The 24,278-nt window shown below is 41.5% G+C and overlaps 1 protein-coding gene across 4 annotated transcripts in view; it reads right to left on the bottom strand.

The window, feature by feature from the left end:
- Positions 1-24,278, bottom strand: part of cntnap2a (contactin associated protein 2a) — a 577,708-nt gene that overhangs the window by 167,908 nt on the left and 385,522 nt on the right. For all 4 annotated transcript variants that reach the window (XM_034706352.1, XM_034706353.1, XM_034706355.1 and 1 more), the window contains one exon: positions 23,339-23,423. In XM_034706352.1, coding sequence (XP_034562243.1) covers positions 23,339-23,423 — 85 coding nt within the window. The remainder of the gene's footprint in view (positions 1-23,338; positions 23,424-24,278) is intronic.

The raw sequence follows: 24,278 nt of genomic DNA, 5'->3' as shown, positions 1-24,278 counted from the left end.
ATTAAAACTAAACTAAACTAGCAAACACGCTTGAAAAACGTATTAAAACTAAACTGAAATTGAAAACAAAAAGTCAAAACGAAATAAAAATAAAAACTAATGAAAAAGCAAAAGTATAATAATTTTATTCTGCTAATCTGGTGCATACAGCAACACAAGAGCAGCAAGAGTACCCCTTTTGTATAACATTGAATAACTAATTACACCTAAATATCTCAGAAACATGAACAGTGGACAAACACCAGCATGATAAGAATTATAAATATTTATTTGACTTATAATTTGATTTTGAAGTTTGACTCATGTCTCATCTGTTCACATGGAGGAGGCAGGCTTTGTGACCTTTACCACAGCCAGTCAGTAGGGGGAGCTCCAAATGTTTCCCCTCTCTTTTGGGGAGCTGTCACACCATCTATCTTTTATTTGATGTATTGTAATCTCACTGTTTATAAGATGTAAAGCTGAATTGTGAAAAAAACAGAGGGTAGGGTCAGTTGGAGGTAGATTGGGTTTCACTGACATACTTAAAAAAGACAAACCTGGCAACATGATAATCACCCTAGGTTAATGAGATTTCATCGCTCACAGCTTTGTCTCTTCTTAAAGGTCAGGCCTGTAGGTGCAGCAAACACGCGCTGTCTGAGGTGACTCACATAATGGTGTGTGTATTTCTGTAAGCATTTCATGTGGGCACGAGCACTTACAGATCTAAAGGTAGTTTTCAAAGAGAACAGGGAAATAATTCCTCTTTGCTCCACTTTGTTTCAACTGGTCTCAGTTTTTTCCTTTCCTGCTCTTTATTATTCAGATCAGTTTGTGTTTCTTTTCCCTGTGAAGTCCTTTAAGTTAAGAGTATTTCTTTCATGAACTCACGTTGAGGAGAAGGACCGCCAACATAAAATAAAGTTAGAGCTCTGAGAAAATAACAAAGCAAATGGAAGATAAAACCTTCATCTTGCTATTGCACAGCCTGGTACAAAAGACAAGTGTAGTCTGGATGGCTCATTTCTCGATCAGCACACACTGTACGGGGGTGAATTTTTTTCTAACGCTGCAATTTTGTTATTAAGATAACGGATCTTCCAATTAGGGGCACAGCTGACTTGATTGACAGGCAGGAACACTGTAGCTGTTGGCTAGGAGGCTCAAAGCCCGCCTCTTTACCTCACAATCGCTCGACAGCAGCAATATGGCTCCCGCTGCCGATTGGCCTCAAAACAGTGCTTCAGAAACAGGTGGGTGACGTCACGGATACTACGTCCATTATTTGTACAGTCAGACAGTATTTTGGCGTCACTTTTCTACAATGGGAGGAGATGGAGGCACGTCGTCCATATTAGTATACAGTCAGTCAGCTATTTGCAGCATGAACAGTCTCTTTCTCTTAACCAATGGGATTCAAAAACCAACCTGCATGAGCACAACAATATGTCATTTTTCTCGTCTTCACCAAACTGGTGCTAACACCGCTTCTGAATACAAATACATGTTTCTTACAGTGATTATAAAATGAACACACTTTCAAATTGTTAAATGTGTGACGTATAAAACCAAGCAGCATATTCCTGAATAGTTCATTTCTCTTTCCACACACACTTCACGTGAGTTCATTTTTATTTTTCTTATAAATCATATGCTTTGAAGATGTTATATTTCAGAGCTTTGTATGTTTGGGGGCACGGCTGACTTGACTGACACTCTGTTAGCGAGGATTTCTCCAAGGATTGTTCACTTTAATATTGCTGACTGACAACAATCTCCCCTCAGTGATATCTGGTACCTATCAACAGTCAATACCAGGGTTCCCACGCGTCCTGGAAAAACTGGAAAACCTGGAAAACAGTTTACCAGTTTTCCAGTACTGGAAAACACCTGGAAAATGGGAGAAAAAGTAAAATGTCCTGGAAAATCACAGATTGTCCTGGAAAATGATTCCAACATGATTGTGTGCTATCTAACAAGGTTAAAAAAACACATCCCCATTCAACATTTGTGGCCATTTTTGTCATTCAGATCTATTTAGGTCAATTTATGCACTAACCCTCTGATTATTATTATTATTTATTTATTTCAGTAAGGCAGCTTCCAGAGTCCTTTGCTGGCTCTTTTGTTTTTTACTTAGCTTATTTTATATTTTTTGAGAAAAGAGAAAGCTGAGATGAGAGTTGCCCATCATTGAAGTGCTGTACATCTGCGGTTGCATTATTCTATAATCAATTTGCCATAATTTTTAAGCATGTAAGAGATGATTTCATCGATAGCCATAGACTGCATATCTTCAATGTAGACTTCCACTGAGAGGAACATATTAGACTATTTAGGAACTAAATTAGGAACTCAATTTAGACTGTCATACCAACTTGATCATCACTGAAAATGTCCTTGAAATGTCCTGGAAAATGATCTCTGGAAAAGAGTGGGAACCCTGCAATACACACACTCACATATTCCTTTACATGTGTTCTCACTGAACGGGATGAAAACATGAATGAAAACATGAAAATATCAATACATCAGGTCCATTAACCACCCTGCCTTATGAAACACAGACACACACATTGGCTTAATTTATGCAGGATGGGCATTTCTGACATGAAGCCAGAAGAATAACACACCCCAGTTTGATTTGTTGGAAGCTGCCAGTGCATTAATGTTTGTATCTGTGTGTGTGTACGTTGTGTGTGTACATTGTGTGCGGTGTCTCTGTGTTTGTTGTGCCTAAGGCCCACCCTTCAGCGCTGAGCCTTTCAGAGTAGATGAGATAAAAAAAGAAGAATGAATACATGCGAGATGGAGAAGAAAATAGATAACAGGGAGGAGAGAAAATGGAAAAGCTGCAGAGAGGAAAAAAGTATAAAATAAAGATAAAGGATGCTTTGTGTGGATGTTTGTGTAACTGTATTACCGCTGTGTGTTTTTGAATAATAGACAGCTCTCTATGAGAGGCGTAATATGCAGGTCGGCTCATCATTTACTTTCTTTCACTTTCTAGAAATGTCTTTATTTTACTGTGATTCTCTCTCATTTCATATCTGCTGCTTTGTGCTGTTTATACACTCTCACCCAGAATATGAGGTGAAAAACAGTATCAGCCCTCCAATAACTCACCGACCTGCCTTCTCCTCAGTCCCCTAAAGATCATTTACAAGTTTTATGTCTCATTTCAAACTGGAATGCAACACAACGGCAGTAACAAAACCATTAGCAAATTGCTTACGACACAATATGCTGAGTGATCACTTTTGAGAACAGATAATGGACTCCCTCGTTGTCTCTTCATATTGACTGATTGCTGATTTTGGCTGAAATAAAAGCAAAGGCAGGAAACGATCATCTACGTGCTCAACACCAAGGTCTGTGATCTAATCTGTGATACGCAGCGTTTTGAAACATCAGTAGTCTTTTATCAAAACAGGAAGAACCTTTTATAATCTTTCAATTTAATTGGATGTTTGAACTCTCGTTAATATTTCAGGTTCAGCTCCGATGTTAAAGTTAATGAAGGGTAAGGTGATACTGAATTAAACCTGGCTAATTAAATAAAGTATAAACACAATTAAAGAATGGAAAGGTTGCTGCAACATATCTGTAACACAAAATATTCAGTTCATGATATCAACAAGAGAAAGACGTCTCATGTCTCTCTTTCTCTCTTCATCTCCCTCTATCCCTCTCTCCAACACGGTCTCAGCAGATCTAACATGAGTCTGGTCCTGCTGAAGGGTTTCTGCCTTAAAGTAAGTCTGTCCTTGCCACTGTAACTTGCTAAATGCTGCAAAGTGCTCTGCTCATGGTGGATTAAGATGAGATCAGACTGAGTCCTGTCTGTAAGATGGGACTGGATCTTATCCTGTCTTGATGTTGGGTCTTTGTTAATAATAGAACATAGAGTACGGTCTAGACCTGCTCTGTTTGGAAAGAGTCTGAGGAGAACATTTGTTGGGATTTGGCACTATACAGATAAGATTCAAATCATGAGCTGCTTCCTTTGAAGAGCACGTTCTGCATCACAGAAGATTGTCAAGGGCTTTCCCATGAAGGCTCCTTGAATAGCAATGGTTGCATCTTTTGTGGCCAAAAATATAACAAGATTCCTTGCAAATTGGCAGATAAACTGAGGCTAAAATCATCCCCGCCTCAGACCCAGGTTCATCTTTGATGCATGCCCGCCCCACTCTCTTCTCTCCACATTTACTGGCCCCCTTCATCTGTTCTCTACTTCAAAGGTGAGAAACTGGAAACACACTACCAGTCAAAAGTTTGGACACACATTCTCATTCAATGGGTTTCATATATTCCAATTATTTTCAACATTGTAGATTAATACTGAAGACATCAAAACTATGAAACAATCTGGTTTTGCCGTAATATGGATTACAACAGTAGTCAAATAAGGCTATCCATAGTCTAAACATTACAGCTCCACTTTGTGTCAGCCTGCTCTGAAAGGAATTAAAGAAAATGTGTCCCTGCCTCATGAGTTTGAATTTTCAAATTAAAACATTTTAAGGATTAAAACAAGAAAATTCCAGGCATTCCCTTTTATAACAGTTTAAATGTTTTAGTGTAATAGCATGGCCACGTAGACCTGATAAACCGAGGAGTTTCTATGTGTTTCGGCATCAAGCCTTCATCACTGAGTGAAAACCGTGCCATTACATGAAAAGATACTACCGTTTCAAAAGACAGTGCCTTGGAGTTTTTCCTAACACTTAATGATTGCATTATCTCAATTCAAAGAGCACCCTGAACGCACGCTGTCCAAGTCCAGGAAGCCCTCTCTTCAGAGTTAAAGAGAAGTTTCTACACGCTACAAACTCTGAAGTTAGACTTTTGTAATTAATTCAGGGGCTGTAAAGGAATGCAAAACAATTTGTTTTAAAACTTTGTTCATCTGCTCAGAGGGATCCACAATGACGGCTTCGTTCTGCTTCTGTTAAAACAGATTTCATGCTCTCTGCTTAACACTGGGCGGACTGGGAGCAGAGACTATTTAGCATGCTGGTGATAAACTACAGCCAGTGGCCAGCAGGCATGGATGACTCACTCTGTGTCAAAGCCAAAAAGCGCGCACACGCACACGCACACACACACACACACACACACACACACACACACACACACACACACACACACACACACACACACGTCAAGTCCTGAGTGCGGGAGAGTGAGACATAGAGGCTTTAGGCGTTTTTCGACCAGAGGAACTTTACCTCGGAACTACGTGCGTTTCGACCGGTGGACCCAGGGTCTAAATTTAGTTCAGGGGTAGATAATCTCCCCCCTAAAAGCCCCTGCTAGGGGGGTAGTACTTTTCAAAGGTCCCAGGACTTTCAAGGGGCAGGGTCTGCAATGCTGAATGTGTCTGATTGGTAGATTAACCACAGTGTGTTTATTCCTCCCCGTCCACAATAACATCACACACATCTGTGATTCACTTGATTTCTCTTTCTTTCATTAGTTTTAATTTGTTCTATCTTTTTTGTATGTTTGTGTACTTTTCAAAAGAAGAAGCTGTGATTCTCTTGATTTAGCAGCTTGTAACAGTAGCCTTCTCTCAGCCCACTGTGAATGCGTCTCTCCCGGTGTTACGGCTTTAAAAGTGACCCTGTAAACTGGACACCTTCAGCTGAACGTGTCAGTGTTTGTTTACACAGCTGTTGAAACACAGAGGGAGTTCCTGGGAATGCAAACTAGTTCAGTTTTTATTAAGATTTCAAAATATCCTCATCAGATATTTAATGATCGTCTAAAGACGTTTGTGAGGGATGCATCCGGCTGAAAGTCTCCAGTTAACAGGGTCGCTGTTTAAACCAAAACACCGGTCAATCTCTGCCACGGCTTTTGAGTTAAAAAGGATTTTAAAGCCGTGTTGAAACGTCTTTGCTACTCGCGCTTATCTCCTCTCACGTGTTGATTCAGTGAATCCATCTGTGATGAAATATAGCACCATCTAAAACAGCGCCAGCTGAGTCTCTTCATGCTAACAGGCTAACTGTTGTGTTGCTCATAATGATACCTGCCTGTCCGTCTGCTTCTATGGTGTCATCAGTGTTGAATGGCATTCATCTTTGTTTTACTGCCCTCTACTGGTCTGGTGGTGTAGTGCATTTATTTTTTGTTCCCCTCCATACGTCACTGGCCTGATTTGCACAATAATCTACCCAGGACTTTAGCCTACAGTCGAAATGCAGACAAACCATCAGTTCAGGGTAAAATTGAAATGTACCTTCTGGAAACAACACACACACACACACACGCACGCACGCACGCACGCACGCACACACACACACACACACACACACACACACACACACACACACACACACACACACACACACACACACACACACACACACACACACACACACACACACACACAAAAAAAAAGAAACCTAAACAGCAGCTGGTGCTGATATTTCAAAAGTCACAATACACCAAACATCTTCTATCCACACACACACACATGACACAGACATGCAGTCACACCCTTTGGATTCTCATGACTTCATGTGGCAGAGACTCGGGGGCACAATAAAAGAGAGAGAAAGACATTCAAGGAAGAAAAACAGAGGAAAGAAGAGAGGAGGAGAGAGAGGAGTGCTGCCCTTGCAAACACCTTATTACCCCGACTTAATGTTGTGTAAAGTCTTATACTCTTCTCCTGCGACAGCGGCAGGGTGTGTGTCTGTGAGCTGTAAGTGTTGCACTCAGGTAGACAGACGGACGTGGTCCCAGGAAGAAGACACACGACTCTGTCAACACAACATATGACAGCATTATCCCGGGCAATGACGCATCACTGCAGCAGCAGCAACCAGAGAGCACGCATTATGGGATGTAAATGATATCGGCTCCTCAGCGGCAGAGCACGCTTTGTTGCTCTTTTTTTTGTACAGTCTCTAAAAATACACACCCAAAGTTACTTCCCCCAAGGACAGATTATGGCTGATATGAGTATGATGAATATGAATCAATAAACAATCTTCAAATCAATATCGAGTGTCAACTTGTTTATGCATCAAGTTGGCAGATGAGTAGTAAGTGGGATAAAGATGGTGAGCAATTGGATGTGCTTCGTGTCAGGGCCTGTCGGAGTTCTAATCTGCATAATCTCCTGCTCACTTTACATTATCCCTTCTGCATTTATTAATTATGAATAAAAGGTATGGTCATTTTTGAGTTAATAGACCATTTAGTGTTGCAAGGTTCTCTTCTCCACTCACTTTTTGTATAAGCCACAGGTGTGATCAGAAAAATGTGATGATTTTTATTGGTGCCGGCCTCCCAAAAGTGCAGTGAAAAATATTAACAAAAAAAGTGCAAATAAACTCAAAAGACTGTTCACAAAAAATTCACAACCAAATTTTCAAAACAGCTCAAGTTCACAATTAGCCCGTAGAACACAGTTTCATTTTTCAAGACACTGCTCAGTGAGCTACCTACTTCAGAAGCCAGACCAGACTGCCCTAGGGAGTGCAACACAGCCCGCTTTTAAAGCCAATGGCACATCCCACTGGGCGTCACTAATTACACAAGTTAAAAACATTTCTTTTCAACATTTAAACCATTAACATTTCTTAAACAATATAAACTTCAACAACAGTATTATATGAAATTTTAAGGTGGTTATCTATTCAAACCTAAAACCCATTTCTAGGACATAAAGTAACCCAACATACAACAACTTAATTTTTCGCCCCCATGTGGCACTGTTCGCCCACCATAGCCATGTATTTATTGCATGGAAATGAAAGCGGCTGGAGTGGAGCGCAGATTCCACGTACCCTAGCAGGTAAGTGAACCCTGGGCCTGAAGTGTATGAGTGTATGCTTGACAAATAGTAGATCTCCCAGGTGTGTATCCCTTGTAACGCCACATAACGGAGAGGGACAGTGGAATACTGGAGTTGATTAACGAATGCAAGGTGAAACTGACGTAAAGGGAAAGTTTGGTGTGTGTGTGTGTGTGTGTGTGTGTGTGTGTGTGTGTGTGTGTGTGTGTGTCGTGTGTTTGTGTGTGTGTGTGGGTGTGTGTGCCGGTGTGTGTGTCGTGTGTAATGTGTGTCCCTGCGTGCATGGCCCGCAGTCAGTGACGGTGCTGCTCCGTCACATTAGATTTTAAAGGCTTGGTTATTATGGATTTGTTTGATTTGAATAAAGTTCTGTAATATTACATTTCCTGTGTAATTTTTTATTTAGACTCTATGATCATATCACTATTAAATATAAATCTGACATCCCTGCAGCATAGATGTTGTGATAGATCAGGATGTACTACTTGATTGTGCTTGAAAAGGGTTGAGGTTATGGATGCATTATTACACATAGAGACCAGGCAGCAACAATAACAGTACATGTCTTGTACTTCTTTCCGACCAAAAGAACAGGGTTGTATTTCTGGGCTGGTGCTCTCGCTGGTTAGGAGCTGGTTGAACTTGAAAAGGGGTATAGGAAGCCAAAACCGTGATTGGGATTAAAAGTCAATTAATCATGCCGCCCTTCTTCCTTGCCTGCTGTTTCCCTTTAACAAACCTCCTCTCTCAGATGTCTTCCGCTTCTTCTAACCTATTGTAAAGGCTGCAGAAAGGTTCCAGGCTAATTCCATCTGTTACTTCGCTGTGCTATAAAAAGCCCAACTTTACACAAACCTCCTCTCTCAGATGTCTTCCTCTTCTTCTAACCTATTGTAAAGGCTGCAGAAAGGTTCCAGGCTAATTCCATCTGTTACTTCGCTGTGCTATAAAAAGCCCAACTTTACACACAAGCCTCAAACGCCTCAGAGCAGGGGGGCTCGGGAAGCAGCTCCCAACCTTGAAGGGAGGAGGATCCTCATCAGGGCATTCAAAGCAGGGAAAAAAGGAGAGGGTAATTTAGCGTTAATTAGCATCTTGTCTACAGGGGGGAGAACAGGAGGGAAAAGAGAGAGGCGGACACCAGGGTGATGAGGAGAGAGAGGGGGGCAGAGACTTGGTTCTTGCCAGAGGACCCTGATGATAGTTCTCCTCTCTCTTGTCTTGCGATATATTAGCTCTTGTTCTCTCTCGGCCCCTGACTTGCTTCTTGCCTCGAGTGCGTTCATGAATTAATGACACTGTAACCAGAACATTAGTGGGGTAATGAAAGACACGGCACAATCGAGCAGGGTGTGCGCACAATAGGCTAATAAAAAGGGATAATACATGAAATATAAAGAGATATCAAAGTTAATCAAGACATCGTCCTCGACAGTCAAAGACAACGACCAGATACCGAGTCAGAATATTCTGCATACTTTTTCATATCTACTGCAAAACGGTTTAAAAATATTAAATGAAGACATGACAGTTAAATATCATATATTATTATCAATCCATATTCTTTAAGGCAGGGGTTCCCAAACTTTTCAGCCCTTGACCCCCAAAGTAAAGGCGCCAAAGACCCCCACTGTCACCCCAAGTGATTAAATGTTGCTTCATACTTCATTTAGCTGGTCTGCAGAAAATTAGCCTACCTTTATTCACATGTGGCTGTGTTTCCTGTGCTCTCATGAATTAACCTGCTGCTACTGATGCTTCTGTGAATTAACTGTTAAATAAGCCAAACATTAGGAGTCATTTGGTAACAAAAGAAATATCGTATTTGCAGATTTAACTACTATTTTTGTAGATATTTTTGACAACCCTGGACAGTTTTAAAAAGCTGTCAAAATGTACCTTTTCCTCAAGGCCTTTCCCCATTAGGTAGTGTTGTCCCCACCTACCCCCCAGACCCCCTACCTGATGAAGCAATGGGTGTCTTGAATGGCGCTTTATAAATCCCAGTTATTAATATTATAATTATTATTACAACAATGGGTAAAATATGCAATTCTAGATTACTTAAAGTAAACAACAACATTCCGGATGACATCTCAAGACCCCCCTAGTGTGTCCCGTGACCCCCGTAGTGTGTCCCGGGACCCTCCAGGGGGTCCCGACCCACACTTTGTGAACCCCTGCTTTAAGGCATCTATATTTTACAATAAAAGCTGATTACTGCTGGATATCTACATTTCAGATCAGCTGCCATTTTTTCACAAAAGAAAAAAGGAGGGAGAGAGCAAATCCAAAAAAAAAGAGATAGAGAGAGAAAATGAATCTTCTCTGTGACATTTGTAAAGGTCAATAAGGAACATCAAAAACCACAAATGAAAGAGTGAAAATAAACAGGCGGTTAAGCAGCGCTGCAGAATAAAGTCATTAGGGTCCAATCCAAGACCTGTGCATGAGCGTGTGTGTGTAGTACTACAAAAGGTTGGCTTGCTGCGACTTGTGAGGCAATAATAGAGACGAGAAGTGCCCGCGGATTGAACTGTAACACCGCCATGCATACACACAGCCTCATTATCCTGAAACACACTCATCTCTCTGCTCTGGCCACCCTCGTTCCTCTCCTCTCTCCTCCTGTGTCCATCACTCACTCTGCTCCTCTGGCTCACACTGAAGACCAGTTACTAACCTGTGTTTGCTTTCATGTTTCTCATGGGTGGGATGCTTTAACACAACACTTTATGAGCCGTGACATCCAATAATTGATGCACCATCGATGCACTATACACTATAACTTATGAAAATATAATGAATGAAAACCTCCATTCTTTCACATGTGGTGCTTCCAGTGTTGTCCTCAACCCCACAGTAAGTCATTTATTTGTATTATTACGTACAAATCAGACCCTGAGATCATTATCAGAGCTCTCTGATGAGCACAGAGTTCATAGCTGTGACTGAAGTGTGTGAGCAGCTCAAGGTAACAATCAACCTGGAGCTGTCCTGTCTTTGAGCTTCTTCATTTCCCCCCCTCCATCCTTTATACTCTTCCATCCATCTTTTGTATATCACCTCCTTATCACCTTTTCTACCTCCTTTATAAAAGCCTGGTCATTTCAACAGCCAGTGAAGCCGATATGTGACATCAAACACTCGACTGTTTGATGGAACCTGAGGTTAAAATATTTATCGTGATAGTTTTTTCTTTACAGGTAAGATAACGTTTGATGTTACAGCACCTAGATTACACTGAGATTTGTTACCTTGTAACATCAACCAAGGAACACTGAACGTAACTTAAACAGGACGCAAGACAAAATCCTTCCTGTAGAGATAAAAGCCTGGGTATGAGACACTGTTTAGATGTATGAAACCTACCTCTGCAACTCACCACTGCACTTTATCATATTATTTTAGCCTGTACATATTAGTCAAGCTATTTGTGTTTCTTTGTATTTATAGCTAAGGTTATTGTTATTATATTTTCATTTTATTTTTTATTGTAGTTCTTATTCTTATTCCTATTCTTATGCCTTGTACAAAGAGAGCACAGTTTACCAAAGTCAAATTCCTTGTGTGTTCAAGCATACTTGGCGAATAAAGCTGATTCTGATTCTGATTCTGATTCTGATGAAAGTGGATTTTTCTTTATGTAAAACTAACTTATTGAGAAGACAGCTGATAGTTATTGCTTGATGATATTTTGTCATTACTTTAAAATACTGTTTTAGACATTATTGCACTTTTTCTTCAAAGCCCAAGACTTCTTTCGTTCACTTTGCTACACAACACATTTCTGTAATAAATAACGTAAAGCCTTAACTTTGCAGCTTCAGTAAAGCCCGGTTTATACTTCTGTGTCGAATCGACAGCGTAGCCCACCCCGTAGGTCTGCGTACCCCCCATACCTACGTGAAGGCCTCATGTAGCTGACACACACCTCCCCCAAACAGTAACAACACCAAGCGGCAACCATCGGCCACGACAATTGAAGCGAATGCGGAAGTGATGAAAACTGCAGTTCATTGAGTATCCACTAGAGGCTGGCTCCTGAAGCATCGGAAACCACACACACACCAATTCAAAAAAGCCGATCTTTACAGCAGAAATAAACATGTTTACAGCCTGGTTCAAAAAACGAGTGTAGTCTGGATAGCTCATTTCTCAATCGGCACACATTGTACGTACAGGGGGGTGAATTTTTTTTATAAGATATTAAGATTAAGTTTCCATTATGAGAGGCACAGCTGACTTGACTGACAGGCAAGAACAGTGTAGCTGTTGGCGAGGAGGCTCAAAGCCCGCCTCTTTACCTCGATAGAAGTTAGGTAGAGTTCAGCATATCCAATATGGTTCCTGCCAATGATTGGCTTCAAATCAGCGCTTCAGAAACAGATGGGTGACGTCACGGATACTACGTCTATTATTTTTACAGTCTATGAACTATACGTGTTGAATCAATACAGACCAAAATCCCTGTAATTGGTCCACCCGACCCATTGTATGTCCTGCATTTACAACACTTTCGGAATCACTGTCTATTGGCCGTCGATTTAATCACTTCTGGCATCTCTCTATTCTTGCTGTAATCACGTCTGTATGATAAACAGTAACGTGTATCAGCTGTAAATTAACATAACATGCTCTGAATCGCTGTGAAAAAGTAAACCGAAAATGTAGCAGGGCTGGAAATAGGTGACCGGCTATCAGAGAGACCACACTGCCCTCAAGCGTTTCAGACAAGTATTTCTGCGTGACACGGGCACATCGACCCAGAAGTATGTAGAGCTCATGTCCAGGTTGACAACGGTTGCAAAGGGTCAACGCAGAAGTGTAAACCAGGCTTAATCCGTTACATAGTTATATTTTTTCATAAAAGGAATCCGTTTCTGAAAACGTATTTTTCTTTTGTCACCACAATAAAGAAAATCCTCTTTCTGTTCCCTCCTTCATGGCACGTAGCTGAAAACCAGCTGAAGGTAAACCTACAGTTGTATAAGTGTAAATGCGTAGCTACCTAATTTGGCGAGTGTATGAGTAAGCGACAGCGTTCACTTTGAGGAAACGTTCCCAATCCTTTGAATTTTGGAGCCAAAGGCCTTGGAAACATCAGGGTGGAATGTTACCTGTTACAGCATCTGTACATGGCTCCATAATGCTGGTGAGCTCCACTGAGGAGGAGAAAGAATCTGGAGGTGCGAAACAGCAACAGTGCAGTGCTCGTCCTGCTGTGGAACTGTAAGCACTACCGACTCAGTGCACTTATAAACACCTCAGTCTCTGAGGAGAATAGTTGACTCAATTAATTAGCTGATTACTGGCTCATTAGTCTTGATGCTATGAATTCTTTGAATCTCTGGGCGAATTTAAGGAATATAAAGAAGCAGCGTGTTTTCACAGGTAGACGAACACCCTGCATGTCAACTGTAGTGTAAATCTATCTTTGTAGTGCCTGTGTGTAAGGAAAGGAGGGTGAATAAAGTTGTAGTACGTAGTTTTGCTCTAAGTAACCATGCTATAGACTAGGGATGACCACAATTAATCGATTATCAATTAATTGATTGTTAAGAAATTACTCGAAACACACATTTTTGTTATCAATTTTCCGTCACGTGGAACAAACATCATGTGGTCTCATATTACACTCATCTATCAGGGAGGTGTTTTAAGTTTAAAGCATGTTTGGATGTGAATCAGCTGTTAAAGGTGTTGCGCACAGCGGAGACGCTCAGCTGGCGGCTGCGGCTGTGCGTCAGGTCTCCACGTGCGCTTTAATACGCAACTGCTGCCAACAACAACACGGACACAAAGGTTGACAGCTTTAAACAGCATATTTCCCACCTTTGGATACGAAGGCAACAGACAGGTGGGAAATTCTGGTACGCTACGTTTACAGACCAGCAACATCAGAGCCGTCTGGGCTTTTCTCCAGCGGGACTGATTATGACCCGGTTGCGCTCCTGGCTGACACCTGACCGAATACACATGTTTATTTTTCTCAATAAGAACGAGGAGACAGAAAACTGGACACTGTGAGTCTGAAGTACTTTTCTGTTAGTATTATGAGCCTTCACTTTATAAGATTATGTCCGCGGAGAATATTTTAATGAGCCTGATCGTTGATATTCTGCGTGTCAAACGTGTGCCCGTATTCAATCCTGTCAGTTATATGCATTTTGTTGCTGTAGAAAATAAAATTTAGGGGGAAAACAACCTATTTGGCATTGTTTTTGACGTAAGAATAATAATGTTTTTTTATTATCAATTAATCGATAATTGATCGTTAACATTTCCAAAAATCGATCACGGAAAATACTTAAAATGTACATCCCTACTATAGACGTTTAAGTCTGGGTATTGGGTGATTGATGCCTCTACAACAGATGGGCTTACATGACCATGTTTCCCTATTCCAATTCAATGTTTCTGATCAAAAATTCTGTCATTTAAAAGAATAATGTTATGATTTAATCTGATCTAGTGTCTACATGCTTGAAGCGCTGATATAACCCTCGGTAGGGTGACATCACAGCAGAAAGGAGGTGGAGGTCGAGCGTCCGTTGTGTGGGTTAGCAGCTTTCGTTTTTGTTGCAGCCATATTGCTTCTAAGTGTTCTCCTGCAGTCTCAAATCACAAGGGAGGAGAAACAAGTGTGTGCACACCTGTATGCATAGTTTTAATCAGGAAAAATTAAGGCTCCAATGGGATCTGGTTTAAGTGTTCTAATGAGTCATCTTTCCTGATCGGGCCATTTTCTAAATCCTAATCTGATTAGAAGTGGTCATGTAAACCCACCTCATGATTCTGGTGTGTCAGGCTTTCAACCTCCAGTGCTGGAAAAGGTGCCGTTTCATGTTCAAGGCAGAAATTAGCGACTTGAAGGCATTTAGGAGGACTGTATAGCATCAAGAAGGTTCCTCATTCAAAACCAGTCTTGGGTTTTTCTGTGTGGGCGGTGCATCCCTTGGTCCCCTCCAGATGCTCTGGTTTCCTCCCACAGTCCAAAGACATGCGCATTAGGTTATTTGGTCACTCTAAAGTATCCACACATGTGAGTGTATCTGGTTGTCTGTCTATATGTTAGCTCTGTGATAGGCTGACGACATGTCCAGAGTGGACCTCACTTCTTGCCCAATGACAACTGAGATAGGCTCCACCCCCCACAACTCTGAACAGGGTAAGATGTATTGAAAATGGGGGATAGAGGCATTTAGGACAAAGTCTCAGAGCAGTGGCAGGACTTTAGATTCTGGTCTGTTTATGTCAAAGGAGTCTTAGCTGAGTTGTCGAGACAGAGGTACAGAGAGACAATAGATATTAGTTTGAGTATACTGACTTATTTCCTGTATAATAAATCAATTCAGATGAAATATATCCCTGCTATATGAGAGAAAGTTGTGACAATAATCAACTCTAACATCATGATGAATAAAAAGTCTTGCTGTGACTGGGCTTGTTAGTTCTGTGCAGTAGTTACCACCAGTTCTCTAAAACACACATCATTTGAGTGTAACTGCGTGTGGCTATTAGTGCTGCTGTTTGTGAGTTTGATATATTTAAAAAAAAATAGGACTCATTTACATAGGAAGGGACCGATTTTAACCAAAAAGCATGCAAATTACCTCATTCAGATATGGGATAAAAAAGCGCCAGAGCTTAACACACTTTTTGCCTTGCAGCGTGTTCGGTGTTGTTTGACACTTTCTTACTTTTTCTTGGTCTTATTTGTTCAGCTGTTGAAGCTGAAAAAGTTGCATAATCTGTCAATTTTCCCAGAGTTCCTGAGTGTCCGGCCTGGAAGATGAGGCAATGATTCTTGATAACAAACTACGCTTCTATTAGACAAGAAGGAGCAACAGTGGACAGCAAAATGAAAAAAGGAAGAAAATGGCTTTGTCATTTCACTCCTGATGTTCTTGACCTTTCAAGGTAACAATCCGCTGATGATGTACAGCACTCACAAATTCAGCGACGGTTTCATCCAAACTCCTCTTTGTCTGAGTGTTCGCCTGAGATGGATAGAAGTGCGGTTTTATCTGTGTTCGCATCTGCACGAAGGCTTGTTTGTAGAAGCTTTGAGCCATTGGTTGTTTACACGTTGGTTAGGCTGAAAGGACGGATTCTAAATCATTAGTGAAGGATGCTAATTCTCCTCTAAAAGCTGTGATTGCAACACTAATGGAACTAGTCTTCAACAGTGAGGTAGAGGATGAGGCAGGGAGATGGGGTGAGGAAGAAAGAGGACTTTTAAACAAAAGGAAGAAAGGAAATAATGTGAGGAAAAATTGGCATTGAAAAATGTGAGTGAAGCAAAAATGGAGACTCGAAAAGGGAAATGGATGAGAGACAGAACAAGGGGTGAGTGGGGGAGGTAAGTGTGAAATAAAAGGGGAGAAAAGATGGATAGAAATGGGGAGGACGACGGGGCGCAGCGAAGAGAGGAGGAGATGAGATTTAAGATGCAAAGGGGGGGAGAAAAGGGATATATTGCTTGAATTTATGCGTCTCTTTGAGCTGTGTCTTTGTGTGAGTGTTACTGCATGCATCTGCATCAAACGCTCCCATTATTTCAGCTGCTCCGGAGCCAACGTAGCACTCACACCAGTTGTGAGTGTGTGTTTGCAATGTGCCGGATGCGTTCGAGTGGGTGATGCAAAAAAAAAAGAGGTGAAGAAGGGGTCAGACAATTAGAAAAATTAAAGCCCCTGTTCTAAATTAGCGATGTCACTGGTGGTGGAATATAATCCCCATTTAACGCTCCGTTTAGCTCCAAAATGCCAGCCCTGGTGTAATAGATGAGATACGGATGGGAAAATACTGGACGTGGAAGAGTAGCAAGTGTGCATCTGTGTGTACACCCATGAAAGTGTGCGTGTGTGTGTGTGCACAGAGAAAATGCTGTTGACAGTATAATTTGATGAAAGCTGACAGCTAATTTATGAAGCATATTTTGGGGTAAATGATTTTTCCCGCTCCTACTTCCTCAGTCATTCTACACTGGTAATTGGATTTCCCTAACTTGCAAGGTAGTGAAGTGGGAGTAAACCAGTTAATGAAGGACTGACTGACAGTGTGTGTGTGTGTGTGTGTGTGTGTGTGTGTGTGTGTGTGCATGTTGTTGGGGGAGGAGTGTTGGCATGTGTATGTTTTCACACAGCAGCAAATTGAGCTTGTGTCTTTGTGTGAGAGTACATCTACACACTATGTTGGTAAATGCCATGTCAGTGCAGTGGAGGTTAATGGTGAAAATTTGGTGTAATAATAACCCCCTCTGCTTTATAAAGACTCAGTCAATCATGTCACATAATCTCACACACACATGAATATGAAGAATTCACACAACCACATTGTGAGAGGACTTTGGTATGAGGAGTGTTCTAGTTTTTTTTGTAGTATGCGTGAAGCTCAAGTTGTACTGACCAGTCACATTTCAGCAGGCTTTGGTGTACGCAGGAAAAACAGTGTGGGTGGAGTGTGAACGCAGGAGGAGTGAAACCTCGACTCCCATCAGATGTTATCAGAAGATATATTCATCACTGATGATAGATACAGTATCTGCAGTCTGCCCTAAATCAAACCTTTTTTTACTTTAGCTACATATCAGCGTTTAGATTTCCCAGCCTCCTTGAATACATCAGAAATGAGCGGTTCAACCTCGCTTCAACAAACACAGGCCTTGCAAAAATTACAGAATGATTTTGTGATTTTGACAAATTCCAGAAATGTTACCTGCAAGTTAGCTCTGAGAAAACTTGTTGCTATTCAGGGTTCAAAGCAGGGATGTTACAAAGCAACTCATTTCCTGGTTGTTTGGATGGAAATTTGAAATTTTACTCGTCTTAAGGTTAGAAAAAACTCTGAAAACAGTCAACATTTACTTTTACATGGCTAAACACAGGATCACAGAGTGTGCTGGTTAACAATGGCAAATTGGTTTGCCAAGTGTTGCCAAAGACTGTGTATTAAAATTGACGCTGTATGAGCTTTTGTGTTTTTAGACCAAAGATTAAGAGCTCCCTCTGCTGATTGGCTGCAGTACATGTCATAAAAGTCCTTTATCATCTCCTTTTGGATATTTTTTTCTCAAACATGGTTTCTGATCCTTAGTTCTTATCATGCCTTAGTTCTTATCTTATCTTTCCTTATCATGAAATTAGTTATGTAATTTTAAAAACAGCTCAGATGACATCATAATTGACAGCTCAGTTGACAAATTCAGGCTCCTACAGCGTTCTGTATAAATACAAGAGTCAGTTAACTTTGCAAAGCCACGATTATCTGCTCCAAATCAATAGGTTGTTTGCACGTGACGTCATTTCCGTTGCGTGGCAGTGGCGCGAAATGCAGATGGGGGGTCAGGAAGTGATTTGCAACAGTCTGCGAAGACCGGCACAGACACATAACACAAGAAAAATGGCTACGGTTCGTGTTTTTACGGTTTCCCTAACGGATAAAACAGAGAGAATTCGACTAGTGTTTATCGTGTCCAAAAATTGAGTGGTTCTTAAGGGGGAAAATGCAAAAAACTCTGAAAAACAAGGACACAGTGGATAGCAAACCTTTGTTTATGGTCAGGAGGAGCAGAGTCGGATTATGCCCGTGTGTGTGGTGACCACTATGTCCAGGGTAAGTTAAAGTAATGTATGTATGCTGTATACACGTCTATGTTTAAGTAAACTCCCATTGACTGGACCGTTTAGAGTGGTTAACCTGTGCTAAGCAAACAAACCTTAGTGTTGATAGCATTGGGGCGAGGAGGACAATTTATATGGAAATTAATTGAAAAATACTCACCCTGGCAAAAAACAAACGACAGTCGTTGTTGGGCACCTTGATACCCAGGTCGTGGACCCAACCACTCAAGAAAATTGTAAGCCTGGAGGCTTTTGAATGCCTTCATTTGCTCAGTGGTGTAAAACGAAGTCTGGAGGACGAGGTAGTTAGTGATGTCAATGGCTAATAAAGCTTGGGTCAGTTAAAAAATCAGAAGTCCTCATGAGAGGAGGATCTCTTCCGACAGAATCCAGATTTTTTTCAGTATTGCTGTCTTATTACGGTGCCCAGAGCAGCACACTACAGGTAGCGTCCATTCTGAAATGTACTTCCTGACCCCCATTTGAATTCCACACGTCACTGGCATGACGTTATTCCAAACAACCTATACAAGAATCTGTTCAGCTGTGGACTGTACCCACCTGAGGCATCTTTAGAGCTGGGGTGTGTCGGCCTATTTTGGTGCATGGCTGTGTTGCCCGCAATGTGTCAGCACCCGTCGAGGTGGTATTTAGGCTTCAGAGCTCACAATGGCCGGAAAGAAGCACCACCTGCCTTTTGTCCTCCTCACATGTTAACACATTACTCGTCCAAGTGGTGATATGTCAGTTTAACCTATACATACATCTTTATCTCCATGTCAGGATACTGCCAAACTGCACCGTGCTACAAGATGCTAGGTGTCATCTGTGCTTGTGTACATGCGGGTAGAATAGCATTATGGCATCATTGCAGTTGCCAGTAACCCACGCTAAAGCCCTGGCTAGTGATGGATGGCTTCATTAGACACAACATAGGAGTGGCACTTCAGGCACACACCCCTAGTTCATCCCGCTAAAGTGAGCCAGAGAGAAGCTACTTATTATTATTTACAGTGAAACTGAGACTCACCACAAAAAGACAGAACCCCAGGAGGTGTATTGAAACCAATGAAGACGTTTTTCAAACATACTGTATCTGGAGGGGAACATTTTACTTTGCTCTGGATCTGAACACACTATTGATTGTTTGATTGCTGATTGGACTGTAAATACTGCAGCACACAAAAAAGGAAGTCTGGACCTTCATCGCCAACTGCTGGCTACACAAAAACGCCAGAGAAATAAGGCGTCATTCCCAGAGGCATATACTGTGAGACTGACATCTAATAGACCCACAATCCTCTCTTCACTCTCTCTTTTATTTCCTAACACTCATTCTAATTGCCAGAAGTGTCTTGTCTTTATGAAGCTGTCCCTTAAGGTGTGTATCCGTCTGCGCTTCAGTACTGTGTGTGTGTGTGTGTGTGTGTGTGTGTGTGTGTGTGTGTGTGTGTGTGTGTGTGTGTGTGTGTGTGTGTGTGTGTGTGTGTGTGTGTGTGTGAATCTGTGTCTGTGTGTTGGCCAGAGGAAAATGACAGAAAACTGTCCTTGACAACGACAGCAAGCTTGTTATGCTCACAGTGAAAAGCACACAGAACTTTGGGAAACACACACACACACACACACACACACACACACACACACACACACACACACACACACACACACACACACACACACACACACACACACACACACACATACACGTCCTTCCAGTTTGATATGAAACTAAATACCAAGCTCTGACACAGACTGAGCAAAACAAAAATAAAACACAGCTTCTAGTCTACACTCATGTTCTTCTCTGCTTCATAAGAACTGTTCTACACCGTGTTGTAACTTCACTGAAGACGACCACAACACTAATCAAACGTATCTAATCCAGAGTAAACCTTACACAAGTCACACGTCACACAGGCCAGCCTAACTAATCCAAACCAAACTGACAAGACACCCTGCTCGGTTTTACTCAAGAACATATAAGCCAGAGAGACTGAGTCCAAAGAAGTCTAATGCAAATGAATGTAATCCAAGTTAATCTGTTCAGAATGAGCCAAGCCAGGACACAACTCCTTCTACAGGGTCTTTTTCAGCACCGTCATCTGTAATTTTAGTCTCGGTAAAGATGGATGGAGGCAACAGTTCAAACTTCCAGATGGCTGACAGAGGACAAAGAAACAGAGAGTTGTTGAGTCACAACAAGCAAAGAAAAAAAAGCTTTCAAATTCCTCTGCATCCACTCTGAAAATCTCCTCAGGCGTGGATCACAGCCGCACAGAAAGACATTGGGTGAGTAAAGAAAGCTGGTGGACAGTACCGTCCAACATTTCTGTCAAAAAATGTTGCTTTCCCAAGTTTATCTGTGGTTACCAATCTGCAAACCATGTTTACAGTTTCCCTCTTAATCCGTGTGTGATTGCCATCCACAATCACAGATGATCTCTCTTCCACTTCTTTGATTGTGGTGACAAAAGCCTGGTTTATACTTCTGCATTGACTCCACACCATAGTAGCTCACTCAGTCATGAGCACTACACACTTTTCATTGGAGTTTCAGGGTCGCTGTACTATACTCCGCTTAAACATTTGTGGGGAGTGTGATTTCTTTTCCCCGGTTTTGTTTTCTTCTTGCTTGTCCACAGTGAACTATGGTGACCCGGAGCATATTATGATAAACTCGAGCTCATGAATGTTGCTTTTGATCATACAGCAATTATTACCAAAAGGAATAGAGAATAGAGAGAAATGTTGTTAATGCAGGAAATGAAGAAGAGGTTTCCCACATCAACTTCAAAGGACAGGTGCGTAGGAGAGCACTGAGAAGAAGCTCACAAAATGCGAGTTGCAAGAATCCTGCACACCGTCCAACTTGCATGTAAAAGAGTTTCATAGCACCGAAATGCTGCAATTAATCTCTTTTATGTGCAAGTTGGACGGTGTGCAGGATTCTTGCAACGTAAATGCAGGAAATACCAAGCTGCCAAGTGGACCAATCCCAGGGCTTTTGGTCCACGTTGTTTAAGCTACATATTGGAGGAGGTGCACGTCAGGCTATGTGTGTAGGCTTCTGCGTTGAAACCATAGACTGTATAAATAATGGATGAAGTATCCGTGATGTCACCCATCTGTTCCTGAGCGCTGTTTTGAGGCCAATCATCAGTGGGAGCCATATTGGAAATGCTGAACTCAACCAAACTTAGTGTGATGTAAAGAGGCGGGGCTTGAGCCTCCTAGCCAACAGCTATGTGTTCCCGCCTGTCAGTCAAGTCAGTCATGTCCTTATTTGGGCAAAACTTGTAATATTAATATATTCTGAACCGTCGCGTTAGAAAAAAATTCACCCCCGTACAGTGTGTGCCGATAGAGAAATTAGCTACATAGACACAAGCCGTTTATTAACCAGGCTGTAAACATGTTTCTTTCTGCTGCAAAGATCGTCTTCTTTGAATTGGTGTGTATGTGGTTTCTGGTGTTTCTGCAGCCAGCCTCAAGTGGATTCTCGATGTATTGCAGTTTATAACACTTCCGCATGGGCTTCATATTTTGAGACCGGAGGTTGCCGCTTGGTTGAAATTGGGCCGTGAAGACCTATGGTGTAGGTTATAGTGTTGATTCCAAGCAGAAGTATAAACTAGGCTTGACACATGCTCTGCTCAACATGATCAGAGAGAGAGAGAGAGAGAGAGAGAGAGAGAGAGAGGAGAGAGGAGAGAGAGAGAGAGAGAGAAGAGAGAGAGAGAGAGAGAGAGAGAGAGAGAGAGAGAGAGAGAGAGAGAGAGAGAGAGAGAGAGAGAGAGAGAGAGAGAGAGAGAGAGAGAGAGAGAGAGAGAGAGAGAGGGGTCCTATACGTTCAGTAAATGCATTAAAGGAGGTGCAACATCTTATGTTATATTTGAAACGTACAGCTTTCTTAAAAGAAAGTGCAGCAGGTTAGCTGATGCCATTCTGCATTCTTTCAAGTTTGGATTGTTGCAACATTATTAACAAACCATGTCCACATTTGGATCAGCTGTCAGGATAACAGAATATCCAGTGAAAGATTTCCAAAATGCAAATTTTGTTAAATGGGTTCTTTATAAAACATGCGGCTGATTAATTATGTCAAAAAATACGACATGCACAGCCAGAGAGAAACTGTGGGACGTGAGGCAGGACAAGCCGCTGTTCAATGTGTGTGTTTGAATAGTAGAACTGGAAGGAGAGCAAGTTAAAGTAGTTTATGAGCGAACTAAAAGGCACAAACAATATATGGTCTATAGAGCTCCCCACCCAGTCACCATCGACACCTCCACCTCTACAGTCACAGCATCATTCTGTGGAAAACACTGAGTTCCATATTGCATAACATTAGCAGGGTATATTTACTGTTCTGTTGATTCTCCAGAGTGGTCCATGCAACAGAGTCAATGCAAAAATCGCTCACAGTGGACGTTGAATACATTACACACAACAAAGAGTCAACATTGCAACATGGGTTCCAAGATTCTAAAACAGCTGCCACAAAATCAGACATTTAGTCCGAGACAGTCACAGAAAGCCTTCATTTTTGATGTTCACACTTTGTTTTTGGACAAAGCTTCAGAAATTGAATCTTCGTACTACCTGTATATATTATAGATATTTTTGGTTGATACACATTTAATGTTGTTTTCCACCAACTTTTCTTGGCCTTACAATACCATTCTCCAACTTTTACAACTTTCCGTGATATCAACGTCCATCCAAATCCTATTTCATGTCTCTCCTCTGTAATGTTCTCGGCAGAGAGAGATGGGAAGAGAGTGTTGTAGTTAAAATGAATTTCCCATCATATCTTGACGACGTGACAGAAAAGAACACCCTGCCTGTCTCACTCTGCTGTGTACTTGTTTAAAAGTCAGCAGTGAATAAAGATGCCATCCTCAGCGCTTACCTGGAGTGTTGAGGAGTCTGGACATGCGACAGCTGTAGGCGATTTGCTGCTCACAGTTTTCTGCACTGGTGGTGATGGCTGTCACCTGGAAACAAGCACACAGTTATATTTTTTCATTTTATCTTATTCTACCAGACAAGTCAATTTCATGTAAAAACAAATGATCAAGCAGCAAAATGAAGCTAATGGGGTTTTAATTTAGCCTCCAGTAATTTTGAGCTGCTGTAAATGGAACAAGTGATCCATACAAATTAGGAGCGGAGGTAATGACTGGAGGGATCTCATGTTGGAGACATGGAGAGTTAATACTGCTGTCACTATCCACTGCAGTTTTGAAACATGTTATGTTTACACAACGTTTGCTTTTCACTGAGAGTGATATACATCTGGATCCACTTGGTAGATATACTACATCTAGAAAAAACACTGCTATAAGGTGAGACACTCAATAAATCAGATCAGTATGGTGCTTTTATCTGTAGATCTAAAGACTGAACCAGGATGTGTTGCCTTAGGACGGTGAATGACAGTGTTACTCATTTTAATCTCCGGCTGTGTCGTATCTGTCACTGCTTTCGTGTCGTGTTGTATAATGTCATTTCATGTCAAATTGTTTCGTGTCATACTGTGTCTTACCGCGTCGTATCATATCGTGTCATATCGTATTGTGTTGTGTCGTGTCATGTCACATCGTGTCTTGTTGGGTCATATCGTATCACATCGTGTCATATCCTATCGTGTCATCATGTCTTGTTGTGTCATATGATGTTGTATTGCGCTGTCATATCGTTTCAAATCGTGTCTTTTCGTGTCTTATCATGTTGTGTCGTGTCCTGTCGTATCATGTTGTCATACCGTATTGTGTCATATCGTATTGTGTTGTGTCATGTCAAGTCATCGTGTCTCTTTGTGTCATATCATATCAAATCGTATCATATCT

This window comes from Notolabrus celidotus, chromosome 17, assembly GCF_009762535.1.
Source record: "Notolabrus celidotus isolate fNotCel1 chromosome 17, fNotCel1.pri, whole genome shotgun sequence".
Taxonomy (NCBI): Eukaryota; Metazoa; Chordata; class Actinopteri; order Labriformes; family Labridae; genus Notolabrus; species Notolabrus celidotus.
The sequence above is the reverse complement of the archived record's forward strand: the minus strand, read 5'-3'. Positions and strand labels throughout refer to the sequence as shown.